A 23,045-nucleotide genomic window follows, 5' to 3' on the forward strand; every position below is an offset into this window, starting at 1 on the left:
CCAACATGCTCACTATTCGTCAAGAGGCAGCAGGTTCGATCGGCTTCAGTTAGCAGCAGTAGCGAAGGAATCACTCGATCGGGTTCAGTTAACAGCTAGGGATCGATCGCTCGGGTTCAATAACGCGTGGCATGCAGTACAATCGCTCGAGTTCAGTAGGCGAACGCCTCGCTCGGGTTCAGTTAGAGCGCAACGCCTCGCATGCACGTGCATACGTGTACAAGAGAAACGTGTAAACCTTCATGCATTGCTTGGCCCTGACCACCCACTGTAACTAGAAACTCCCCGATATTTTCCTCACCCTCGCTTCTACCACGGTTTTTTCCATCATGGACGGCCCAAAGAATGTCATGCAGCTGTGTCTCCGGCCCGCCCAGGACGAAAAGCCCATTTTCTGTCATGATTTTTCGTCATAGAAGTAGGAGCCCACCGCATCTATGATGATACCGGGTTTAGTCACAATTATCATCATAGAAGTGTCATAAGCATGACAAAAAAAGATTTCATTCGGCCCAAAATGTCATGGATGTGTCTTTTTTTGTAGTGTTTGTCTTCTGTTGGCGGCTCTTCTTTGGCGTTATGCTTGGCCAAGACAGAAGGATTCCCCGGCTCTGTATAGCCTGTGCCAGTGATAATGATATCCTCAGCGGCATGGTTAGAAGGAACTTCTTTAGCAATATTGGCAGGGCTGAGGGGTACAGGACTTGGCGGGTTATGCGTGATGGTCGGATCAACTTCAATGTTCACTGGATCAAAGATTGTGGTGTTAGTTTGTGGCGGCGGGTCATTAGCAAGTTCTTCAGGATTTGGAATTGAAGCCCCTGCGACTGTGATACATCTCCAACGTATCTATAATTTTTGGTTGTTCCATGCTATTATATTATCTGTTTTGGATGCTTATGGGCTTTATTAAACACTTTTATATGATTTTTGGGACTAACCTATTAACCCAAAGCCCAGTGCCAGTTTCTGTTTTTTCATTGTTTTAGAGTATCGCAGAAAAGGAAAATCAAATGGAGTCCAATTGACCTAAAACTTCACGGAACTTATTTTTGGACTAGAAGAAGCCCATGGAGTATCGTAGATGGACTAGGAGAGTCCCGGGCTGCCCACGAGGGCGGGGGCGCGCGCCCCTGCCTCGTGAATAGCCCGGAGGTCCACGACGTACTTCTTCCTCCCATATATACCCATATACCCTAAAAACTTCGAGGAGCAGAATAGATCGTGAGTTCAGCCGCCAGAAGCCTCCGTAGCTACCGAAAACCAATCTAGACCCGTTCTGGCACCCTGCCGGAGGGGGAATCCCTCTCCGGTGGCCATCTTCATCACCCTGGTGCTCTCCATGACGAGGAGGGAGTAGTTCTCCCTCGGAGCTGAGGGTATGTACCGGTAGCTATGTGTTTGATCTCTCTCTCTCTCGTGTTCTTGAGGTGTTACGATCTTGATGTATCGCGAGCTTTGCTATTATAGTTGGATCTTATGATGTTTCTCCCCCTCTACTCTCTTGTAATGAATTGAGTTTTCCCTTTGAAGTTATCTTATTGGATTGAGTCTTTGAGGATTTGAGAACACTTGATGTATGTCTTGCGTGGGATACCCGTAGTGACAATGGGGTATTCTATTGATCCACTTGATGTATGTTTTGGTGATCAACTTGCGGGTTCCGTGACCTTGGGAATCTATGCATTGGGGTTGGCACACGTTTTCATCTTGACTCTCCGGTAGAAACTTTGGGGCACTCTTTGAAGTTCTATGTGTTGGTTGAATAGATGAATCTGAGATTGTGTGATGCATATTGTATAATCATGCCCACGGATACTTGAGGTGACATTGGAGTATCTAGGTGACATTAGGATTTTGGTTGATTTGTGTCTTAAGGTGTTATTCTAGTACGAACTCTAGGGTTGTTTGTGACACTTATAGGAATAGCCTAACGGGTTGATTGGAAAGAATAACTTTGAGGTGGTTTCATACCCTGCCATAATCTCTTCGTTTGTTCTCCGCTATTAGTGACTTTGGAGTGACTCTTTGTTGCATGTTGAGGGATAGTTATGTGATCCAATTATGTTATTATTGTTGAGAGAACTTGCACTAGTGAAAGTATGAACCCTAGGCCTTGTTTCCTATCATTGCAATATCGTTTATGTTCACTTTTATCACTTGCTACCTTGCTGTTTTTATAATTTCAGCTTACAAAAACCTATATCTACCATCCATATTGCACTTGTATCACCATCTCTTCGCCGAACTAGTGCACCTATACAATTTACCATTGTATTGGGTGTGTTGGGGACACAAGAGACTCTTTGTTATTTGGTTGCAAGCTTGCTTGAGAGAGACCATCTTCATCCTACGCCTCCCACGGATTGATAAACCTTAGGTCATCCACTTGAGGGAAATTTGCTATTGTCCTACAAACCTCTGCACTTGGAGGCCCAACAACGTCTACAAGAAGAAGGTTGTGTAGTAGACATCAGACTACTGGCGCTTGCTTCTCTGGTTCAATAACTTTGGGGTCCTTTGATGAACTGCCCATTTTCAATTTCTTGCCCGCTTTGGCTATGCCTCTGTGATGAAGATATAAGAGTATGAGCATATCATTATAACATATTGACCAACAAATGAAAGTTTTTACCCCTGGGCAATCTTGAAGGCAGGCATTTGGGTCCCGGTAGAGTCGCCAGACGATGAATGTGATGCTCCCTGACAGTTTGAGTCAAATGTGTTAAGTGATTGATGAATGAGACCCGCCTTTGGAAAGGAGGGAGATGGCTTTTGAGGCACCTCGTTACGGCGCTTGTGAGGGACATGTGTGTTGGGTAAGCCGGTTGCAAGGTCGCCACCACTGCTGCTTCGGGTTGTACACTTCCCTTCATGCTGCTATTTTTTTCAAAAGAAAATTGGGGTCCAAATAAGCAAGAGGATGGGAAAATCTTACTTTTCGGGAGACCCGCCAAGTTTTTTGTCTTGACAAAGGTTTTGAGCCGGAGGATATTATGGTTACCTCTGTTGCGTCTGCTTGACTGGTCTCCGCATCATTCTGAGGAGGGTCGGCGTCAATAAGTTGCATAAAAATAAAGCCAAGAGAATCGAGTTCTACCTCTGACTCATTGTCCAGAGCAAATATATCTTCAGCATCCTGTTTCTTTCCTGGTCTTTTTTGGAGCTCGAGACTTTACTTTGGTCTTTTTGGACGGTTTATCTTGCAGTTTCTTCTTCTAGAAGGAAAAGACGACCTGAGAATATAAATGACAATGAGAAGATGTGCAGTTTATGAGAATGACGAATGAGTTGGATAGTGACTTAAAATACTTACATCAGGAGCCGGATTAAGAGTGTAGAAAGGGTTCACGCCTGTTTTACTGCAGCTCTTGAAGGTTTCCCCTAGCAATGACTTGGTCATCTCATTGATTTGCTGATCATCAAGACGCACTTGATTGTACGCTGCGAGTCCTTTACATCACATGTATATTGGCACATTAAGTCGGGGTGGCGGCTCAAAGGCAAAATCCTCCAAGCGACCCAGCAGCGGACCAGGTCAACTACAGTTAAGTCATTGGATAATAAATCCCTTGTTTTTGAAAAAGTGGGTGCATACTTGGCCCATTTTGTAGCACTGATCCGATCAGGAAGTTCATGCCTGGGGCTAAGCCGAAAGGAGCGGTAACCCGGCAGAGGATTCTCGTCAGCTGGAGAGGTATCTTGGCAATAGAACCAAGTCCAGTTCCGATCTTTGCGGTGACTGGGTAGTACGGCAGCAGGAAAATGGCGTCTCTCCGCCTCTAGATAGAAATCCCGCCGAGTTCAAGACTATGCCCGTCTGTCATCTCGGTTTGGTGGTTAAGATAGTAGTACTCTCTGAATAAGTCAACGCTGGGCTCCTCTTGAAGGTATACCTCACAGAAGACTTGGAAATTGCATATATTGGACACAGAGTTGGGGCCAATGTCTTGGGGTGTAGCTTGTAGAAGTTTAGAACATCTCGAAATAATTTGGACCAGGGTGGTGAGAACCCACGGAGAAGATGATCTGAAAATACTATAACCTCGCTTTCTTTGGGTTGAGATTTAACTTCAGCCCCAGGAACTCGCCAGTGGATGACGTCCTTTGCTAGTAAAATACCCATCTCAACATACTCATTGAGAGATTGTTCGGTGACAGTAGAAACAACCCAATCGCAAGAGGTGGTGGACTTAGTCATTTTTGACAGTGGATGCCTGAGAATAAAGTGTGGCGGGTTAATATTATGATGAAGGACCGGCTAGTGATTACATGATTTATCCTTGAACCGGCCGTTAGTTACAAATTTATGATTAAACTGGTCAGAAGTTGGCGAGTTACAAATTTAATATTAAATCGCCAAGGGTTGGCGGATTATGAGTTTCATTACGGAGCCGCTAAATGACGCATGCATAAATGGCGGGTCACGTAAGCAAGGATGTGCCGAAGATATTGCTAAGTATAGGCAAACCAGTTTCACAAGTTGCGACTATATTCATGGATCTATGTACAGTTCAAAAAGGAAAATAATGATGAAACCAAAAAGTAACAGTGGAAGAACTATTGGGATGTTTATCGATCCTGGAGAGGAAGAGATCTCTTTGAGATTCAATATGGATGCTAAACTGGCTACTGTGTTATTTCTATGGTATTTTTGGATTGAAAGACAGGTTCTATTCAAAGCCATGAAGAACTGCGACGAACGCCGTCGAATTTATGAGAAGTTGGTGACCTAATGCAGATCTGAAAAGGCCGAGAAGTGGTACCTGGCGGCGGTGACAATGAGCGGGTGTGTGCCGCAGTTCTCTGGTTCGTTTAGGTTGATGCAGCGGCCTTTGTTGAAGTCGCCGGCGAGGGACGACCGAAGTGGCAGAGCTCTGGCAGGGGAGGTCGCAAGGAGGAAGAAGAAGTGGAAGCAGAAGGGGGTAGAAGTGAAAAGGAAACCCCTCTGGCCTATTCATAAGGGAAAAGGTGAAACAGCGAAATGGCAGGTGCGGGAATCAAGGAGATGTCATGATTATCTAAACACTGGAAGACGCCTCGACTCTCTGACGACCAATTGATAACATTCGAGATTATGCAGGATTATACACGAAAGATCCTTTTTTTTGGCTCTCTCTTTAGCCCTATGTCTCTTATCTCTAGGAGGCCTTCCTCCACTAGCAGGTTTCTTTGGAAAACTCTATCTATTCTGGTGTGGATGGCAAGCATGCCTATATTTCTTGGTTTCAATAGGACTCCTTACGAGCGTTCTTTCTATCTACTATTATCTAAAAATAATCAAGTTATTAATGACTGGATGAAACCAAGAAATAACCCCTTATGTGAATGAAAAAAGATATGTTGTGATGTCACGAGTTTTCTCCATATTTACTTGGCATGACGTCATGGTAGGTTACACGGTTGGTTCAGTATTTGAAAGGAAGAATTGCCAATTTGAAGCAGTGAAGATTGACATGAACAAGTTCAAATCAGCCTAATGTTGGAGATATAACCCCGAGGTGTGACCCACCCAGGAGGGGTCGGGTTACACCGTTGGCGGCTTAATATGAAGAAGGCCCAAGGGGGGACAAGAAGACAAGATGTGAAGACGGCGACTCATAGGCAGACTTATTTGAGCCCCAAGACCCAGAGACGATTCTAGACCCGAAGGTATGAGCCACCCGATGATGACTTGTTCTGTAAGGCAAGGAAGTTTAGAACCAGAGTCGGTTATGTTGTGTGACCCGACCTGGACTCTTGTAAGCCGCCGGACCTCGACCTGTGTATATAAAGGCGAGACCCGGCTGCGGGTTAACTCAAGAAATAATAGATCGATAACTAGGTCAAGCGTAATCGCTCCCTTGTAATCGAAACTCAAGCAATACAACTAGAAGAAGGACGTAGGCTTTTACCTCGTTGTGAGGGGCCAAACCTGGGTAAACTCTTATGTCCTTTGTCCCGCTCAACCCCTTCGAGCTAAACCTACGTTGCGATGGCTCCACACCGAAGTCCTTTTGCAAGGGCATCTGCCATGACAAAATCACGATAGTCTGAGTAATGATTGTTGCAGTAGGCTCCTGGAAAATAGAGCGAATTAAATCATTGTTCCAGACTTTTTGACCTGGAATCCAAAGATCACTAACTTTAGCAGGGTAAGTGAAATTGTTAGGTTGGATGATGAGATGATCATGAATATCAGACCAGGCTGAACACAAGGGGGTACTCCATATGGAAATGTTTCCTTGTGTGATGTGATAAAAAGAGTGTGCTTTTAATTTAGGGAACAACTTGATAACAGAGGACCAAAAAGGCAGATTTAGGGGTATTGGAAGTGGCAGTCCAGAAAGAGGAGTCCGAAAAGTACTTGGATTTGACAACAAGATGCAATTGAGAATTTGGGGAATTTTCAATTCTCCAAGCCGAAGCCAAAATTAAACCTTGATTCATAGCTTGAAGGTTTCTAATACCTAGACCCCTTCTTGCTTAGATGTGCAGATATCCTTCCAAGCTCGAAGGCAAAGACCTCTTGATGAATTGTCTTCTTTAATTTCTGTCCACCAAAAAGTTCTAATGATAGCGCTAAGTTTAGCAATGAACTTCTTGGTAAACAATATGTTAGACATGTAATAAACTGGAATGGAAGAGAAAACAGATCTAATTAATTCCAATCTAGCTGCATGGGAAATATACTCGTCTCCCTTCTTTCCTTCTTTTTTGTCACTGGTGCTGAGCTTGAAGGGGTAAGTTTTACAAGAGATGGGCAATTCAGTGGAAATCGGAGCAAGAGCTCTTCGAATCAAGGGATGGAACTTTACGTGGGATGCAAAACGGCTTGGAATTGACCTAGTGTTTCCAATACGAATCTGTTGTACTGCCAAACATCCGTATTGAGGTCAGCTGATTACCAATTTCATTTCTTGCGCTTCAATGAAGACATCCAAACACAGCGTAATGTGCTTTATTAGAGATGGATGCTCTCTAATAAACTCATGAAGAGGCCCTAGATTATGATGTATATGCTCCTGCACGAGGGGAAGCTTTTCAATGGCCTAGTATCAGTTAAGGATTTACGTGCAACTTTTCTGCATAAAATTTGTAGCTCAAGGTGTAGTGCACCGTTCATGTTGTAAATGAGTGTAGCGTCGAGTTTCAGATGAAAATTTAACTTAACGGTCTCCACTAGTACACCAATATATAAACATGTTTTAAACCATAGATAAACTCCAGGTGTCTCTGGTTTTACACATTATTATTTATAATACTTTCTAGGAAAGATCTCACATGCCATGTGGCCCATTCATGCATGGCAAGGGGAGTGGAAAAAATATAGTCTCATCACGTTAGTGGAGGATGTGGAAGACCAACATATAAGGTAAGAGTTTGAGAGGAGAACACATGCATGCGCCCTCCTCGTCTGCCACACTTCACCACACCTCACACGCTAGTCGTGTTTCGTGATCAAGGTGAGCTAGGACCTATGCCACATGTACGCGTTGCCTTTATTTTTGTCACAGAAGAAAGAAACTGAAATGCTTGGCCTACTAGTAAACTCACCTATAAGAGGTTACTCCTCTTTCCGGACAAGACACACTTCATCTCCAATGTGTCTTTATTTTGGCAAGAAATGAGGCATCAGTCTTTCGAAATTAGGTCTCATGTCATCACGTACGGGAGAAAGACAATCAAGTTTTCGGAGAATGCTTTAGGACGACTATTGGATCTTCCTCCATCGTGGCTGAGCACGATTGCTTCTTTCCCAGCGTTGATCACCTCCTCCGTGACATGACGAACGGCACACCGTCATCTATTTTTTTAGGACAACACTTGCATCTTCTTTCACCGCACTGTATGTCTTCTGCTCGCTTCTGTTAGGCATTGTGCCCGGTCTACTAATTTTACCCATCGATGTCCATATGATGTTCATCTGCTATGTACCCTATTGCATGACTATTTACATCACGTGCTTGATTTGATTACTCTACTATGACTGTTATGTTTTATGGGAGCGGCTAGTGGTCAGGTGACTGATTTTAAACTTGTCAGTCATTTTTATTCTTTTTGCAACGGAGGCCGCGCAGCTCACCAAGCAGGACGTGCGTGTTGTGGTTTTCCTCTCGAACCCTTTTCCCCAACACGCAGGTGTTCATAGGTGGGCAGGCCATATGCATTGCATGGGGCTTGATGAGAGCTCTGTACTTAATGCTCCCAGAGCGACATCACTTCTATCTTAGTGCTAATGACCAATCACGTGTTTGTATGTAGTCACACTCTTAATCCTAAATTAAACAAACAATTTTTTAAAAAATAAAAATAATACATACACCTATGTGTAACATAATACTCCCTCCGTCCTAAAATAAGTGACTCAAGTTTGTACTAACTACTTTAGTACAAACTTGAATCACTTATTTTAGAACGGAGGGAGTACAGCATAAAAACTTCTACTTTCTCTAGCATTCTCATCCCTTACAATAATATACTCCCTCCGCCTGGAAATACTTGTCGGAGAAATAGATGTATCTAAACGTATTTTAGTTTTAGATACAATCATTTTTATCAATTTCTCTGACAAGTATTTCCAGATGAAGGGATTACTAAAGTAAAAAAAATTAAAGTGGAAACGAAAAAATAAATTTTCTAAGAAAAAAGTAAATTTATGGCATTGGTATTACCCTTTAAAAAAGAAAAAATAATAACAAAATTTACACATAATTTAAACAAAAGTTGTGCTTTCCATAATATGAAAGACAAGCATATAATGGTGGGATTTTCATAAAAGGAAGTTTCCTAAGAACGAATGAATCACCGACATTGTTGATACCCTTAAAGAAGAAGAAAATAAAATAAAAACTAAAAAATTCAAAATAATGAAGTTTTCTGAGAAAGAATAAATTGACGGCATTTGTATACACCTTTAAGAAAAAGGAAATGAAAAAAATAATGACAAAGTTTGCACACAATTTACATATAAATTGCACTTTTCTATAATATGCAAAAAATAAGCCTATAATAGTGGATTTATCATAAAAAAGAAGTTTCCTAAGAACGAATGAATCAAAGGCATTCGTATTACCATTAAAGCACACAAAATTGAAACAAAAACTAAAATGAAATGAAAATAATGAAGTTTCGTAAGAAGAATGAATTAGTCGCATTGTATTACCGTTCAAGAAAAACACAAAGAAATGAAAACTAAAAACAAAATCAAAATAATGAAGTTTTCTAGGAAAGAATGAATTTGTGGCTTTAATATTAGGATTTTTATCATTTATGCCACCGGTTGTGTCCCACTTCAATTTTGCCACTAGAAATTTAAACCGCTCAAAAATGGCATCGCTTCGTTAGACACATGCTCAAAAATGCCACTAGACACCATATTGTGATCTCAAATCTCTTTTGCCATGTTACAATGATATAAATACCTATGGACCAACATGCCACCTCTCCCTCTATCTCACTACAATAAAGTATGGGGCCTACTTGATCACAACAGTGTTTTAATTTTTCTGTAAAATTATTCGCTTGGTTACTCCTAACAAGTGCGGGCACACTTATCATTGTGAGATAGAAAGAACTGACATGTGGGTCTAGGCTTATTTTTGTCATATAACATGGTCAACGGTTTTGAAGTGAAAATAACAATGTCTAATGGCATTTTTGATCAAACATCTAACGGAGCGATGACATTTTTTAGATATCTAATGGCATTTTTTAGCAAGTATCTCACGTATCGATGGCATTTTTGAGTAGTTGTAACTTCTAGTGGCAGAACTGGGTAGTGAGACACAACTAGTAAGAAGAAAGAAGATGAAAACAAACTAAAACAAAATCAAAACAATGAGATTTTCTAAAAAAAGAATGAATTGGTGGCACTCGTATTACCCTTTAAGAAAAAGAAAATGTAAAAATATCTAAAACAAACAAGGAAAAAATTGCACACAATATACACAGAAATTTGCGTTTTAATACGTAAGAATAAGCATATGATATTGAAATTTACACAAAAACATTCTTAGGAAGGAATGAATCAATTACATCGATATTACACTTAATGAAGAAATAAAATGGAGTAATAAATAAATCAAAATCAAAATAATGAAGTTTTACAAGAAGGATGAATTAGTGGCATTGGTATTCCTCTTTAAGGAGAATGATAATGAAAAGGGTAAAAACTTGCACACAACTTTACACTAAAATTGCACTTGTTGTAGTATACAAACAACAGTCATATCACAGTGTAATTTTCGCACATATTGTATAGTATATGTATGTATTCATTTACACTCACCCAACACCCAAAAATATCTACAGAAGAAGAGAATAAAATCCAACTGATGAAGAATAACAAAAAAACAAACAATTTTCCAGCAAAAACAAAAAACAAAAGAAGAAACACATAAAAGCAGATTTCTTTTAAAGAAAAACAAAGGGGCAGAGGCGAGGGCCGGGCGGCATACGTGGGCTTCGGCCGAGTAGCAAGTTGACTGGCCCAAATATATGGTCAGTCAAAAAACAAAATCTAAGCCAGCTCATAGTACAATATGAATCTCAAAGCAAATAATCAATGGCCAAAAAAAATCGACTGACCCGAAATTAATTTCCAGGCGTCTTCAGTGTAGCTAAAGTGATGTTTTATCTGTTGTTTTTCTAGATTAAACTTAAGGAAAATTTGCTCAAATTTTCAATAACTTGTACGGGGAAAAGAGCGTGGCATACTGACATGCTTCGCAAAGGGTGATGCTAGGACGAATGGGGACGAGCGCCCGGTCACGATCTTCCTCGGTGGTCAGTAATGTACCACATACAGATACAGAGACGGATTTATTGTACAGCCGTATCACATACTGTATCACGGTTAAGCCATAAGTAACAGCATCTCTCCTACTAAGTCCTACCTACACACCACCACGCGGAAATTACTACAGCATATACTACCATCGGCAATGCTACATGTACAAACGATTTACAGGCTTTTACAGGATGGTTAATCTTGATTGGTCAATAGGTAAGTGGGGCGGTCATCCCCCTGAAAATCAGGGGGGGAGAGGTTTATGATTGGTTGTTAGATGGAAGGAGCGTGTAAAAGCGTGTAAGTCTTTGTATGTCTAGCATTTTTGTACTACCATCGATCACCGTGTTGATTCCGACCGCGGCGCACACTGCCCCGCACCGCACGGCAGTCAACTCGACCCAAAGAAAATTCTCGAACACACGTCCCGGCTACGTACATGCTCCTGCTCACTGTCCACGATCGACCAGTCTGCCACCAGTTTGTTTCGCCTCGCCACATGCGATGAAGAAGGCGTCGCTAGTTCAGTCTCGGCGTCGATCAGGGTCTATAGGCGGCTTCGAGGTCTCTGAATGTGGTGTCGGCGTCCTTGTTGCCGTGCACCTCGTTCAGCTCGGCGATGGTGCTCTGCTTGGGCCTGCGCTCCGAGATGGCGATGGAGATGTCGTTGGGGAAGAGGTCGTGGTGCACGGCCGCGTGCAGCAGCGTGGTCAGCAAGAGCGCGGTCACCGTGAGCGTGGCCACCACGGACAGCACGATGCACATGGCCTGCGTGAACGCGTTCTTCACCTCCGACGAGTAGCGTATCGACGCGATCGCCGCGCTCGTCATCGGGAACGTGTACGCCCACCACGCCAGCGAGAACCTGAACCCCCTGAACATGTTGATCCGCACAGCCTGCACCCACTCAACAGCACTCGGTTATCCACACTGATCGAGACTCGCCATGCGACATGGAGGTCGATCGAGGTGCTCACCAGCGAGGTGTAGAGGAACATGGCGATGAAGTAGGCGATGCGGGAGCTGTAGCCGAACTCGCCGGTGATCCGCGCCCAGGCGAGGCAGGCGACGCTGGGCGCGGCCACGAAGAGGAAGAAGACCGGGTGGAGGTCCCGCGGCAGCGTCTCGCTGGTGGGCAGCCTCTGGTACAGCGTCACGAACAGCACGATGTAGTGCGCGAGCCCGACGGCAAAGAAGAAGATGGGGCCCTCCCTCAACCCCATGATGGCCCCCAGCAGCGCGCCCACGAAGTTGCCGACGATGGACAGGTGGTTCGACGGGTTCGCCACCCTCGACAGCCGCCTCTGCCCGCCGGAGATCCACTGCCCGTATATCTTGATCTCCAGGGACACGATGGGCGCCATGAGCACGTACCAGAGCCAGTGCGGCAGGCTCTCCGCCACCAGCTCCGGCACGCCGATGGCCAGGAAGAGGCAGGCGATCCACGGCGCGAAGAAGAAGTTGACGCGGATCGGGTGGTAGTACTCCCGCCGCACCGCCTCGAAGTAGAAGATGACCTTGCACGCGTACAGCGCCGACACGAAGCACATGAGCGCCACCGAAACGCACCAGAGCACGAGGTTTGTCCGGAGCGTGATGTGCAGGAACCGCGTGGACGCCGAGATGGCGATGTTCTTCCACAGGATGGCCTGGCTGCTCATGCCCAGGCACATGCCGAAGGCGGACACCGGGAACCGGAGGAGGAACGGCCAATTCTTGTCCGACGGCAACACCAGCTCCTCCGACGACTGGCGACGGCGACGCGGCACGGAAAACACGACAGCACGTGAGGTCCCCTGCTTCATCATCAATGCGTTTAGACATGCAAGGAGTTGCTCGTGGTGTACCCGGAGCTTGTCGAGTTCGGGGCCTTCCAGCGCGGCGAAGAAGCGGTGGACTCTGGGCGTGGAGTAGGGGCGGCCGCTCGTCGCCGCGTCTTCGTCTTCGTCTTCCTCGGGCTCCGCCTCCTGCTGCAGCGGCTGCCTGACGACGCGGAGGTGGGTGGTGAGCTGCTTCTCCAGCTTCCCGGACCACGTCTTGAACGGGTCGTAGCTCGTGTCCCTGCGCGCCTTGCTCCTCCCCATGCGCGCCCCGCTCCCGCGGCTCATCGAGTCGTCGTGCAGCACCTGGGACTGGGAGTCCTGGGCGTCGGGCAACTCGGAGGCCGCCGCGTGGATCGGCTGCGAGCGGAACATCACCTCCTCGAGATGCTCGAACACGACGGACACCATCGGCGTCGGCCGCGGCGGGAGCGACAGCATGCGCGACGCGTCCGGCACGATGGCCTCGGGGTGCCTGGGCGGGAACTCCGCCTCCGTCCGGGCGACGTCGAACCTGGACGGAGAGGCCGGCAGGCTGACGGAGACCGGGTGCGCCGCGACGCGCAGCGCGGACGCGTCGAACGGCGAGTCCTGGCCCGGAGACGCCATCATCGGGTCGCCATCGCCATGACGCTCCTACACCGGCACGACACTGCTCAACCTCGTGGTTCAATGATCAAGTCGGCATTGCATGATCGATGGCACGGGCGACTTACCTTGAAGCTCCGCTCCACGGTGGATCGGCTGGCCGGGACGCGAGCACCGGCGGCCCACTGCCGCGCAGATTCGTCCGTCTCCATCAACCTCGCGAAATCTGCAAGGAGAGGTGAAGCATATCAATCAGAAAAACGATGGAAACACAGTAACTGAACCACCGAATCGCACGTTATTAACCTGACGTTATCTTATCTATCGTCAGTAGCTCGGTTATTCACTTATTCTTCAGCTGGGTGCTACTGGAACTGAAGCCAAAACCAGCTGCCTGCCTGCCTGTCTCGCTGAACCACATAGGGTATATATACCAAGTTTCTGCCAGCTTCAGGACAAAATGATCACGGCGTGTTGGTGCTGGACTGGCTCATAAAGTCATAAGGCAAGTGTACATGGGCAACAGCGCAACTCGACGCCGATGTGTGTGTATGTGCAAGATGTCAAAGGAAATGGATCTACACGCTTGTGGCGCTCAGCATTTCGCCGACGAGTATGGCAATGTTGGGCAGAGGACTCCAGAGACGAACGGCAGAATCTTCCCAGGTCTGCTGGTAACCCTGGCGTGGGTGACAGACTGACACTACGTGTTGCAAAGCAGGGTAATGGAAACAGCATTCAGACACGCCTACTGTAGGAAATTGATATGATCTTCAGGCAAAGATTGCCGGTTAGCATAAACTTGTGGCGATTCAGCAGGATGTAGGCAATGATCTTTTGTTATTTGTAAGAAACTATGCCAATTCACGCAGGGCATATGCGACGAACTCTGAATTTTCTAGTACCAGTTTCACCTCAGACCTCAGCCTCAGCACTAGAAATTAGCTTCAACTCGGCAAAATCACCGTCGAGAATCATCGGTGGAACGATAGGGTGTGATTGATTTGCTTGTCATAATCACATTTAAGGCTTGTTTGGATTGTTGGGGATTATGCCAAAACCCTGCTCAACTAGAGATGGTGGTCGTGTACGTGTACAAGCAGGCAGAGCGTAGTGTTGCACACCCCTCTCTCGCTCCTGCTGTCAGTGTGTGTGTGTGTGTGTGTGTGTGTGTGTGTGTGTGTGTGTGTAATGTGTGTCCCCTGGCCGTCGTCTCTTGGGATTTATGTATGAGAGCTCCAACTGCCGAGCCAATTGCCATGTTAATCCAGAAAGGATTTTAGCGAAATTAGGTTCAGATGGAGTACAGAATCTTATTGTACAGATGTTTGGTGACTCCCTTTGTCCTGGCCCGAGCCCGGCCAGGCGAGCTCGTACATATGGTGGTGTTCTCTTTCCCTCCTCGTACCCATCACTCGGTGAAGTGGAGATACTCGAAAATGCCAAATGAAGGCTGAATTTCAAAAATACAAAATTCATATTTTTATGTTAGATTTTTTTTAAAAGAATACACATGTACCTAGAGAGAAAATGTACATGTGTTTAAATTTTTATGAGAAATACTCCAGCGAGAGCTAAAATAGACAAATATGTGGCTTTTTAGCACATGCACTGTTCATTCTCAAAATCCATAAAAAAATTGTGTAGCTTGCATTTCAAGGTATTTCATCTTGAAATTTATACATATTACATCCTTGTATACATGTATAATTTTCAAAAAAAAAAATGAAACTGAAAAGTTTCAATTTGATTTCTTTTTACATTTTTTGGCCTCCACAAAGCTTGGCCTCCAAAACGCTCGAGACTTCGCTATATAAAGAGGTCAAACTACACCTCCACTAGCAAAGAGGGCTAATTATTGCACATCTACCTCTTGACATACATGAGCATGAGATTTATTTGGAATTAGCTATTGGGCCATACATGGACTAACAATATATCTTTTCCTTACTTAAAGCATTGTTAGCAAACCAGATAAGGGCATCTCCAACACGGATCCTTAAATAGCCTGCAGCTGTCTGGACGCACTTTGCTATCCAAAGTGGACCCGTATATGTCCGCGGACGCATCTGCGTGTTTTCCCCCCATAAATTGGTCGCGGACCAAGGGCGCTATGCGGGAGTATGAACCTCTGCCACGTAGGACTCTGACACTCATGGCCGATCCAAAACCAAGTCAGAGCCTGCACATTTGGAGTAGTCTGCACTTTTTCCGTGCCAAAACCCTCACTTTTCCCACCCTCTCTACTCCAATCGCCGCCACCCTCCACCCCAATTCTCGCACTTTTCGCCTTCCGCCGCCGCATGAACCTATATGAAGAGCTACTGGAGCTGGCGAAGGTGGAGGATCCAGAGAAGGTGGTCGCCAGCAAGATCGACTCGGCGACACGCCAAGCCCGCCGCCTCAAAAGGAACACAAATGCTCAAGAGGAGGCAGTAGCCGGTGAAAGAAGAGCGCTAGGCTGGGGCAGGAACAGGGTGCAGGGGGAGGGCGAGGACAGGGGGAGGGGGGCGTCATCATTCACACATCTTCCTGTCCGGAGTAGTTTCAGCCGCCCTACTACTATGCTGCCAAGAAGCCCGGTCGTCAGCGGTAGTCCCCGGCCACCGCCGTCGAGTATGCGCCACATTGCATCGGCATCAATGCGGCGTTGCTTCATTTCGCGGACTAGCCAACGCCGCAGCTTGACCAGTTGCGAACGTCAGGCATAGACCAACTAGGTGCCCGCTCTCTGTTCGCCGCTATTCCTCAGCCGGGCGAGATGGCGTATGATGACACAAACAGGGATGAAGGTTAAGCTCACAGCCGAGAAGAAGATCAACCTCGAAGAAAAGAAGACCAAGCTTAAAGAGAGGAGGATTGAGCTCGCGGCCGCTCCAGAGGATACCAAAAAGTTGACCATAATGATGGATGAGTTGGATCCCAATGGGTAATGATTATGCGCGACGTCCGTGTTAGGATGTTGAAGCGCTTGGTGGCCGAGATGGAAGCGGCTAATGAGGAGGAGCTGGCGGCAGAGTGGGCGAGAATGCAAAACAACCGATGTGGGAGGGAAAATGTATTGTTATTTTTTGCATGGACTGCAGTACTGGAACTTTTGTGATCGAGCGCATATAAAAACTATGAACATGTGCCACTTTTTGATCATGATCGAACTATGTAAGCACCACACTTTAATTAGCTCATATTGCTATGCATTTGACATCAAGACCGGATCAGAGCGGATATTTAGGTGATGTGTTAGATGGTTGACTCTTGTATTTGTGTCTGCGGGCGAGTCCAGATCAATTCACAAATGGATAATGTGTCTGTTTTAGAGGACGGTGTTGTAGATGCTGTAAGTTACTGACAAACGCATGGACTATCTGAAAGGTTACGTTGTGGGCCAAAAGGGTTAAAGGGATCAAAACCTTGGAATTTGATCACTTTTTCCAAGGATGTGAATCGAAAGCACAAAAGAGCAAAAGTATGCCGCTTTTGTTTCTTTCTGTTGTTTTTCTGCTAAAACCAATAGACGAATGTCGTATAAACTAGTACAACCTAAAGGCCAAACAAAAGAGCAATCACTCAACGCCTAATCAATTTGGGTATATGGTTAAGCCACTTTCCACCCACACACTTCAACTAGTAGTCACTTGTGTGCGACAGTGTGAGAGCCACATCGGTCAAGTAAGAAACATACTAGTCTGTACCAAAATATAAGATTTAAACTGCAAAAACGTCTTATATTTTGATACGAAGTGAATATCAAATGTGGGTTAGATGTGAATTCCATTTGTATGTGAGTTAATCTGGAAATGGATTTCAGCCAAACAAATATATGTGCTACCTGATTTAGATTTCAGTTTATATCTCAGATAGCAAATGAAGACCTTCATTGACTTTTCTTAAATTTATTACTGTGCATACCAAAATTATATGAGTCGCTTCATTGACCTGTTTCTAGACCGTCCTGTCTAAATGTAGAATGGAAACTGTCTAAAGAAGTCAATGAATATGACGATGCATGCTAACCCCGGAAGAAACAAACATAATTCTGTACGACATATGATGGTCTGTTTCCTATCACACCCAAGAAACCAGTGCACTCAATAATTTCCCAATGAGCAGAGCAGCACTAGTTTTCACAAAAAGACGAGATATCTTGCCCAAATTTCCATTGTCATCAATTTGTCTCTATGAGCTTTATGATTTGTCGTCCTTTTGAGGGAAAAAGAATCCAAAGTGTTGGGTTAAGCAATCACCTCAAAGAGATAGAGAATGGGATGAGCAAGCAAGCATAACAAGAAAGGCATTGCGCATTATGCCGTGCCATTGTATTCTCTATGGATATATAGTACTGAATGATTGATAATTGTATTCTCCATGGATATCTTGTACTGAATGATAATGCCATCCAATTCACTAACCTTTGCCTTATTTTGGCGTCCAAAGTTTTTCGCTCCTCAAGGAAATACAATCAATCAAATAGCAATTTTCATAGTTAAATTCCTTAAAATCCATAATAGTGGGTTTAGCAACATCTAGGGTTTTAATTTCTTCAATCTCATTTTTATCAATTTTAGTATCAAGATCAAAAAATTCCAAATTCTTGGAATGCCCTCTAGGTAAAGGTGGATCATATTCAGTCCCATCATTATCAAGATTCATATTGCAAAACAAAGATTTAATAGAGGACACATCAATCACTTTTAGATCTTCATCTTTATTTTCATAGGAACTAGAAGAACACGCTCTTATAAAGGCATCTTTCTTAGCACGCATCCTAGCGGTTCTTTCTTTGCACTCATCAATGGAAATTCTCATGGCTTTGAGAGACTCATTGATATCATGCTTAGGTGGAATAGATCTAAGTTTCAAAGAATCAACATCAAGAGAAATTCTATCAACGTTCCTAGCCAACTCATCAATCTTAAGTAATTTTTCTTCAATCAAAGCATTGAAATTCTTTTTCAAAGTAATAAATTATTTGATATTAGATTTAAAATCAGAGGGCATCTTATTATAATTTCCATAATAATTGTTGTAGTAATTACCATAATTATTGGAGGGATTACTAGGATAAGGTCTAGGATTGAAATTTCGTCTATACGCGTTGTTACCAAAATTGTTCCTACCAACAAAATTCACATCCATAGATTCATTATTATTCTCAATCAAAGTAGACAAGGGCATATCATTAGGATCAGAAGAAACACTCTAACTAGCAAATAATTTCATAAGTTCATCCATCTTTCCACTCAAAACATTAATTTCTTTTATCGCATGCACCTTTTTATTAGTAGATCTTTGAGTGTGCCATTGAGAATAATTAACCATAATATTATCTAGGAGTTTAGTAGCTTATACTAAAGTGATTTCCATAAAAGTGCCTCCCGCGGCCGAATCTAAAAGATTTCTAGAAGCAAAATTCAATCCGGCATAATTTTTTTGTATAATCATCCACAAATTCAAACCATGAGTAGGGCAATTACGTATCATTAATTTCATTCTCTCCCAAGCTTGTGCAACATGTTCATGATCAAGTTGCTTAAAATTCATAATATCGTTTCTAAGAGAGATGATCTTAGCGGGAGGAAAATACTTAGAGATAAAATCATCTTTGCACTTGTTCCATGAATCAATGCTATTTTTAGGCAAAGACGAAAACCAAGCTTTAGCACGATCTTTAAGCAAAAAGGGAATAGCTTCAATTTAACAATATCATTATCCACATCTTTCTTCTTTTGCATATCACACAAATCAGCGAAGCTATTTAGATGGGTAGCAGCATCTTCACTAGGAAGCCTGGAAAACGGATCTTTCATGACAAGATTCAGCAAAGTAGTATTAATTTCACAAGATTCAGCATCGGTAAGAGGAGCAATCGTAGTGCTAATAAAATCATTATTGTTGGTATTGGTGAAGTCACACAATTTAGTGTTATCTTGAGCCATCGTGACAAGCAAGCAAACTAACACACAAGCAAACAAAAAGCAAGCGGGCAAAAAAGAGGCAAATAGAGAAAGAGAGGGAGGATAGAGAGAGGGGGCAAATAAAACGGCAAGGGTGAACTGGGGGAGAGGAAAACGAGAGACAAATGGAAAATAATGTAATGCGGGAGATAAGGGTATATGATGGGTACTTGGTATATTGACTTTTGCGTAGACCTCCCCGGCAACGGTGCCAGAAATCCTTCTTGCTACCTCTTGAGCACTGCGTTGGTTTTCCCCGAAGAGGAAGGGATGATGCAGCAAAGTAGCGTAAGTATTTCCCTCAGTTTTTTAGAACCAAGGTATCGATCCAGTAGGAGGCTACGCGCCAGTCCCTCGTACCTGCACAAAACAGATAAATCCTCGCAACCAACGTGATAAGGGGTTGTCAATCCCTACACGGCCACTTACGAGAGTGAGATCTGATAGATATGATAAGATAATATTTTTGGTATTTTTATGATAAAGATGCAAAGTAAAATAAAAGCAAAGGAAATAACTAAGTATTGGGAGATTGATATGATGAAGATAGACCCGGGGGCCATAGGTTTCACTAGTGGCTTCTCTTGAGAGCATAAGTATTCTACGGTGGGTGAACATATTACTGTTGAGCAATTGACATAATTGAGCATAGTTATGAGAATATCTAGGTATGATCATGTATATAGGCATCACGTCCGAGACAAGTAGACCGACTCCTGCCTGCATCTACTACTATTACTCCACCCATCGACCGCTATCCAGCATGCATCTAGAGTATTAAGTTAATGAAAACAAAGTAACACCTTAAGCAAGATGACATGATGTAGAGGGATAAACTCATGCAATATGATGAAAACCCCATCTTGTTATCCTCGATGGCAACAATACAATACGTGCCTTGCTGCCCCTACTGTCACTGGGAAAGGACACCGCAAGATTGAACCCAAAGCTAAGCACTTCTCCCATTGCAAGAAAGATCAATCTAGTAGGCCAAACCAAACTGATAATTCGAAGAGACTTGCAAAGATAACCGATCATACATAAAAGAATTCAGAGAAGATTCAAATATTGTTCATAGATAGACTTGATCATAAACCCACAATTCATCGGTCTCAACAAACACACCGCAAAAAGAAGATTACATCGAATAGATCTCCACAAGACAGGGGAGAACATTGTATTGAGATCCAAAAAGAGAGAATAAGCCATCTAGCTACTAACTATGGACCCGTAGGTCTGAGGTGAACTACTCACACTTCATCGGAGGGGATATGGTGTTGATGTAGAAGCCCTCCGTGATTGATGCCCCCTCCGGCGGAGCTCCGGAACAGGCTCCAAGATGGGATCTCGTGGATACAGAAAGTTACGACGGTGGAATTAGGGTTTTGGCTCCGTCTCTGATCGTTTGGGGGTACATAGGTATATATAGGAGGAAGGAGTACGTCGGTGGAGCAACATGGGGGCCATGAGGGTGGAGGGCGCGCCTCGGGAGGGGGGGGAGGCACGCCCCCTACCTCGTGGCCTCCTCTTTTGTGTCTTGACGTAGGGTCCAAGTCTCCTGGGTCTTGTTCGTTGAGAAAATCACGTTCCCGAAGGTTTCATTCCGTTTGGACTCCGTTTGATATTGCTTTTCTTCGAAACCCTAAAACAGGCAAAAAACAGCAATTCTGGGCTGGGCCTCCGGTTAATAGGTTAGTCCCAAAAATAATATAAAAGTGGATAATAAAGCCCAATAATGTCCAAAACAGTAGATAATATAGCATGGAGCAATCAAAAAATATAGATACGTTGGAGACATATCAGCCATCGAGGATAAAAAGATGGGGTTTATATCATATTGCTTGAGTTTATCCCTCTACATCATGTCATCTTGCCTAATGCGTTACTCTGTTCTTATGAACTTAATACTCTAGATGCATGTTGGATAGCGGTCAATGTGTGGAGTAATAGTAGTAGATGCAGAATCATTTCGGTCTACTTATCGCGGACGTGATGCCTATATACATGATCATGCCTAGATACTCTCATAAGTATTCTCTTTTCTATCAATTGCTCGACAGTAATTTGTTCACCCACCGTAGAGAAGCCACTAGTGAAACCTATGGCCCCCGGGTCTATCTTCCATCATATTAATTCCATATCAACTTGCTATTTCTATTACCGTTTATTTTGCAATTTATATCATAAAAATACCAAAAATATTTATCTTATTATCTCTATCAGATCTCACTTTCATAAGTGACCGTGAAGGGATTGACATCCCCTTTATCACGTTGGTTGCGAGGTTCTTGTTTGTTTGTGCAGGTACTAGGTGACTTGTGTGTTACCTCCTACTGGATTGATACCTTGGTTCTCAAAAACTAAGGGAAATACTTACGCTACTGTGCTGCATCACCCTTTTCTCTTCAAGGGAAAACCAATGCATGCTCAAGAGGTAGCAAGAAGGATTTTTGGCGCCGTTGTCGGGGAGGTTGCATCAAGTCAAGACATACCAAGTACCCATCACAAACTCTTATCCCTCGCATTACATTATTTGCCATTTGCCTCTCGTTTTCCTCTCCCCCCAATTCACCCTTGCCGTTTTATTCGCCCTTTTTTCCGCTCGCCTCTTTTTCGTTCGCCTCTTTTTCCTTGCCTCTTGCTTGCTTGTGTGTTGGATTGTTTGTCACGTTGGCTCAAGATAATACTAAGTTATGTGACTTTTACAATACCATCAATAATTATTTTATTAGCACTCCGATTGCTCCTCTTACCGATGCTAAATCTTGTGAAATTAATACTGCTTTGCTAAATCTTGTCATGAAAGATCCGTTTTCTGGCCTTCCTAGTGAAGATGCCGCTACCCATCTAAACAACTTTGTTGATTTGTGTGATATGCAAAATAAGAAAGATGTGGATAATGATATTGTTAAATTGAAGCTATTCCCGTTTTCGCTTAGAGATTGTGCTAAAACTTGGTTTTCCTCTTTGCCTAAAAATAGTATTGATTCATGGAATAAGTGCAAAGATGCTTTTATCTCTAAGTGTTTTCCTCCCGCTAAGATCATCTATCTTAGAAACGATATTATGAATTTTAAGCAACTTGATCATGAGCATGTTGCACAAGCTTGGGAGAGGATGAAATTAATGATACATAATTGCCCTACACATGGTTTGAATTTGTGGATGATCATACAAATTTTTTATGTTGGATTGAAATTTGCTTCTAGAAATCTTTTAGATTCGGCCGCGGGAGGCACTTTTATGGAAATCACTTTAGGAGAAGCTACTAAACTCCTAGATAGTATTATGGTTAATTATTCTCAATGGCACACCGAAAGATTCACTAGTAAAAAGGTTCATGCTATAGAAAACATTAATGTTTTGAGTGGAAAGATGGATGAACTTATGAAATTGTTTGCTAATAAGAGTGTTTCTTCTGATCCTAACGATATGCCTTTGTCTACTTTGATTGATAATAATAATGAATCTATGGATGTGAATTTTGTTGGCAGGAACAATTTTGGTAACAACGCATATAGAGGAAACTTTAATCCTAGGCCGTTCCCTACTAATCCCTCTAATAATTATGGTAATTCCTACAAAAACTCTTATGGAAATTTTAATAAGATGCCCTCTGATTTTGAGACTAGTGTTAAAGCATTTATGATTTCACAAAAGAACTTTAATGCTTTGCTTGAAGAAAAATTGCCTAAGATTGATGAGTTGGCTAGGAACATGGATAGAATTTCTCTTGATGTTGATTCTTTGAAACTTAGATCTATTCCACCTAAGCATGATATCAATGAGTATCTCAAAGCCATGAGAATTTCCATTGATGAGTGCAAAGAAAGAACCGCTAGGATGCATGCTAATAAAGATTGCTTTATAAAAGCGTGTTCTTCTAGTTTCCATGATAGTAAGGATGAAGAT

At 43.5% G+C, this 23,045-nt stretch overlaps 1 protein-coding gene across 1 annotated transcript; it reads right to left on the reverse strand.

The window, feature by feature from the left end:
- Positions 1–10,770: 10,770 nt before the first annotated feature.
- Positions 10,771–13,215, reverse strand: LOC119271407 (S-type anion channel SLAH3-like). Its single transcript, XM_037553252.1, has 3 exons — positions 12,619–13,215; positions 11,749–12,519; positions 10,771–11,668 (listed from the first exon to the last, which is right to left on the reverse strand). Exons 1-3 carry the CDS (start codon positions 13,201–13,203, stop codon positions 11,312–11,314), a joined length of 1,713 nt encoding a protein of 570 aa, XP_037409149.1. The 5' UTR covers positions 13,204–13,215; the 3' UTR covers positions 10,771–11,311.
- Between the last annotated feature and the right edge of the window lie 9,830 nt (positions 13,216–23,045).

This window comes from Triticum dicoccoides, chromosome 3A (genome assembly GCF_002162155.2).
Source record: "Triticum dicoccoides isolate Atlit2015 ecotype Zavitan chromosome 3A, WEW_v2.0, whole genome shotgun sequence".
Lineage (NCBI taxonomy): Eukaryota > Viridiplantae > Streptophyta > Magnoliopsida > Poales > Poaceae > Triticum > Triticum dicoccoides.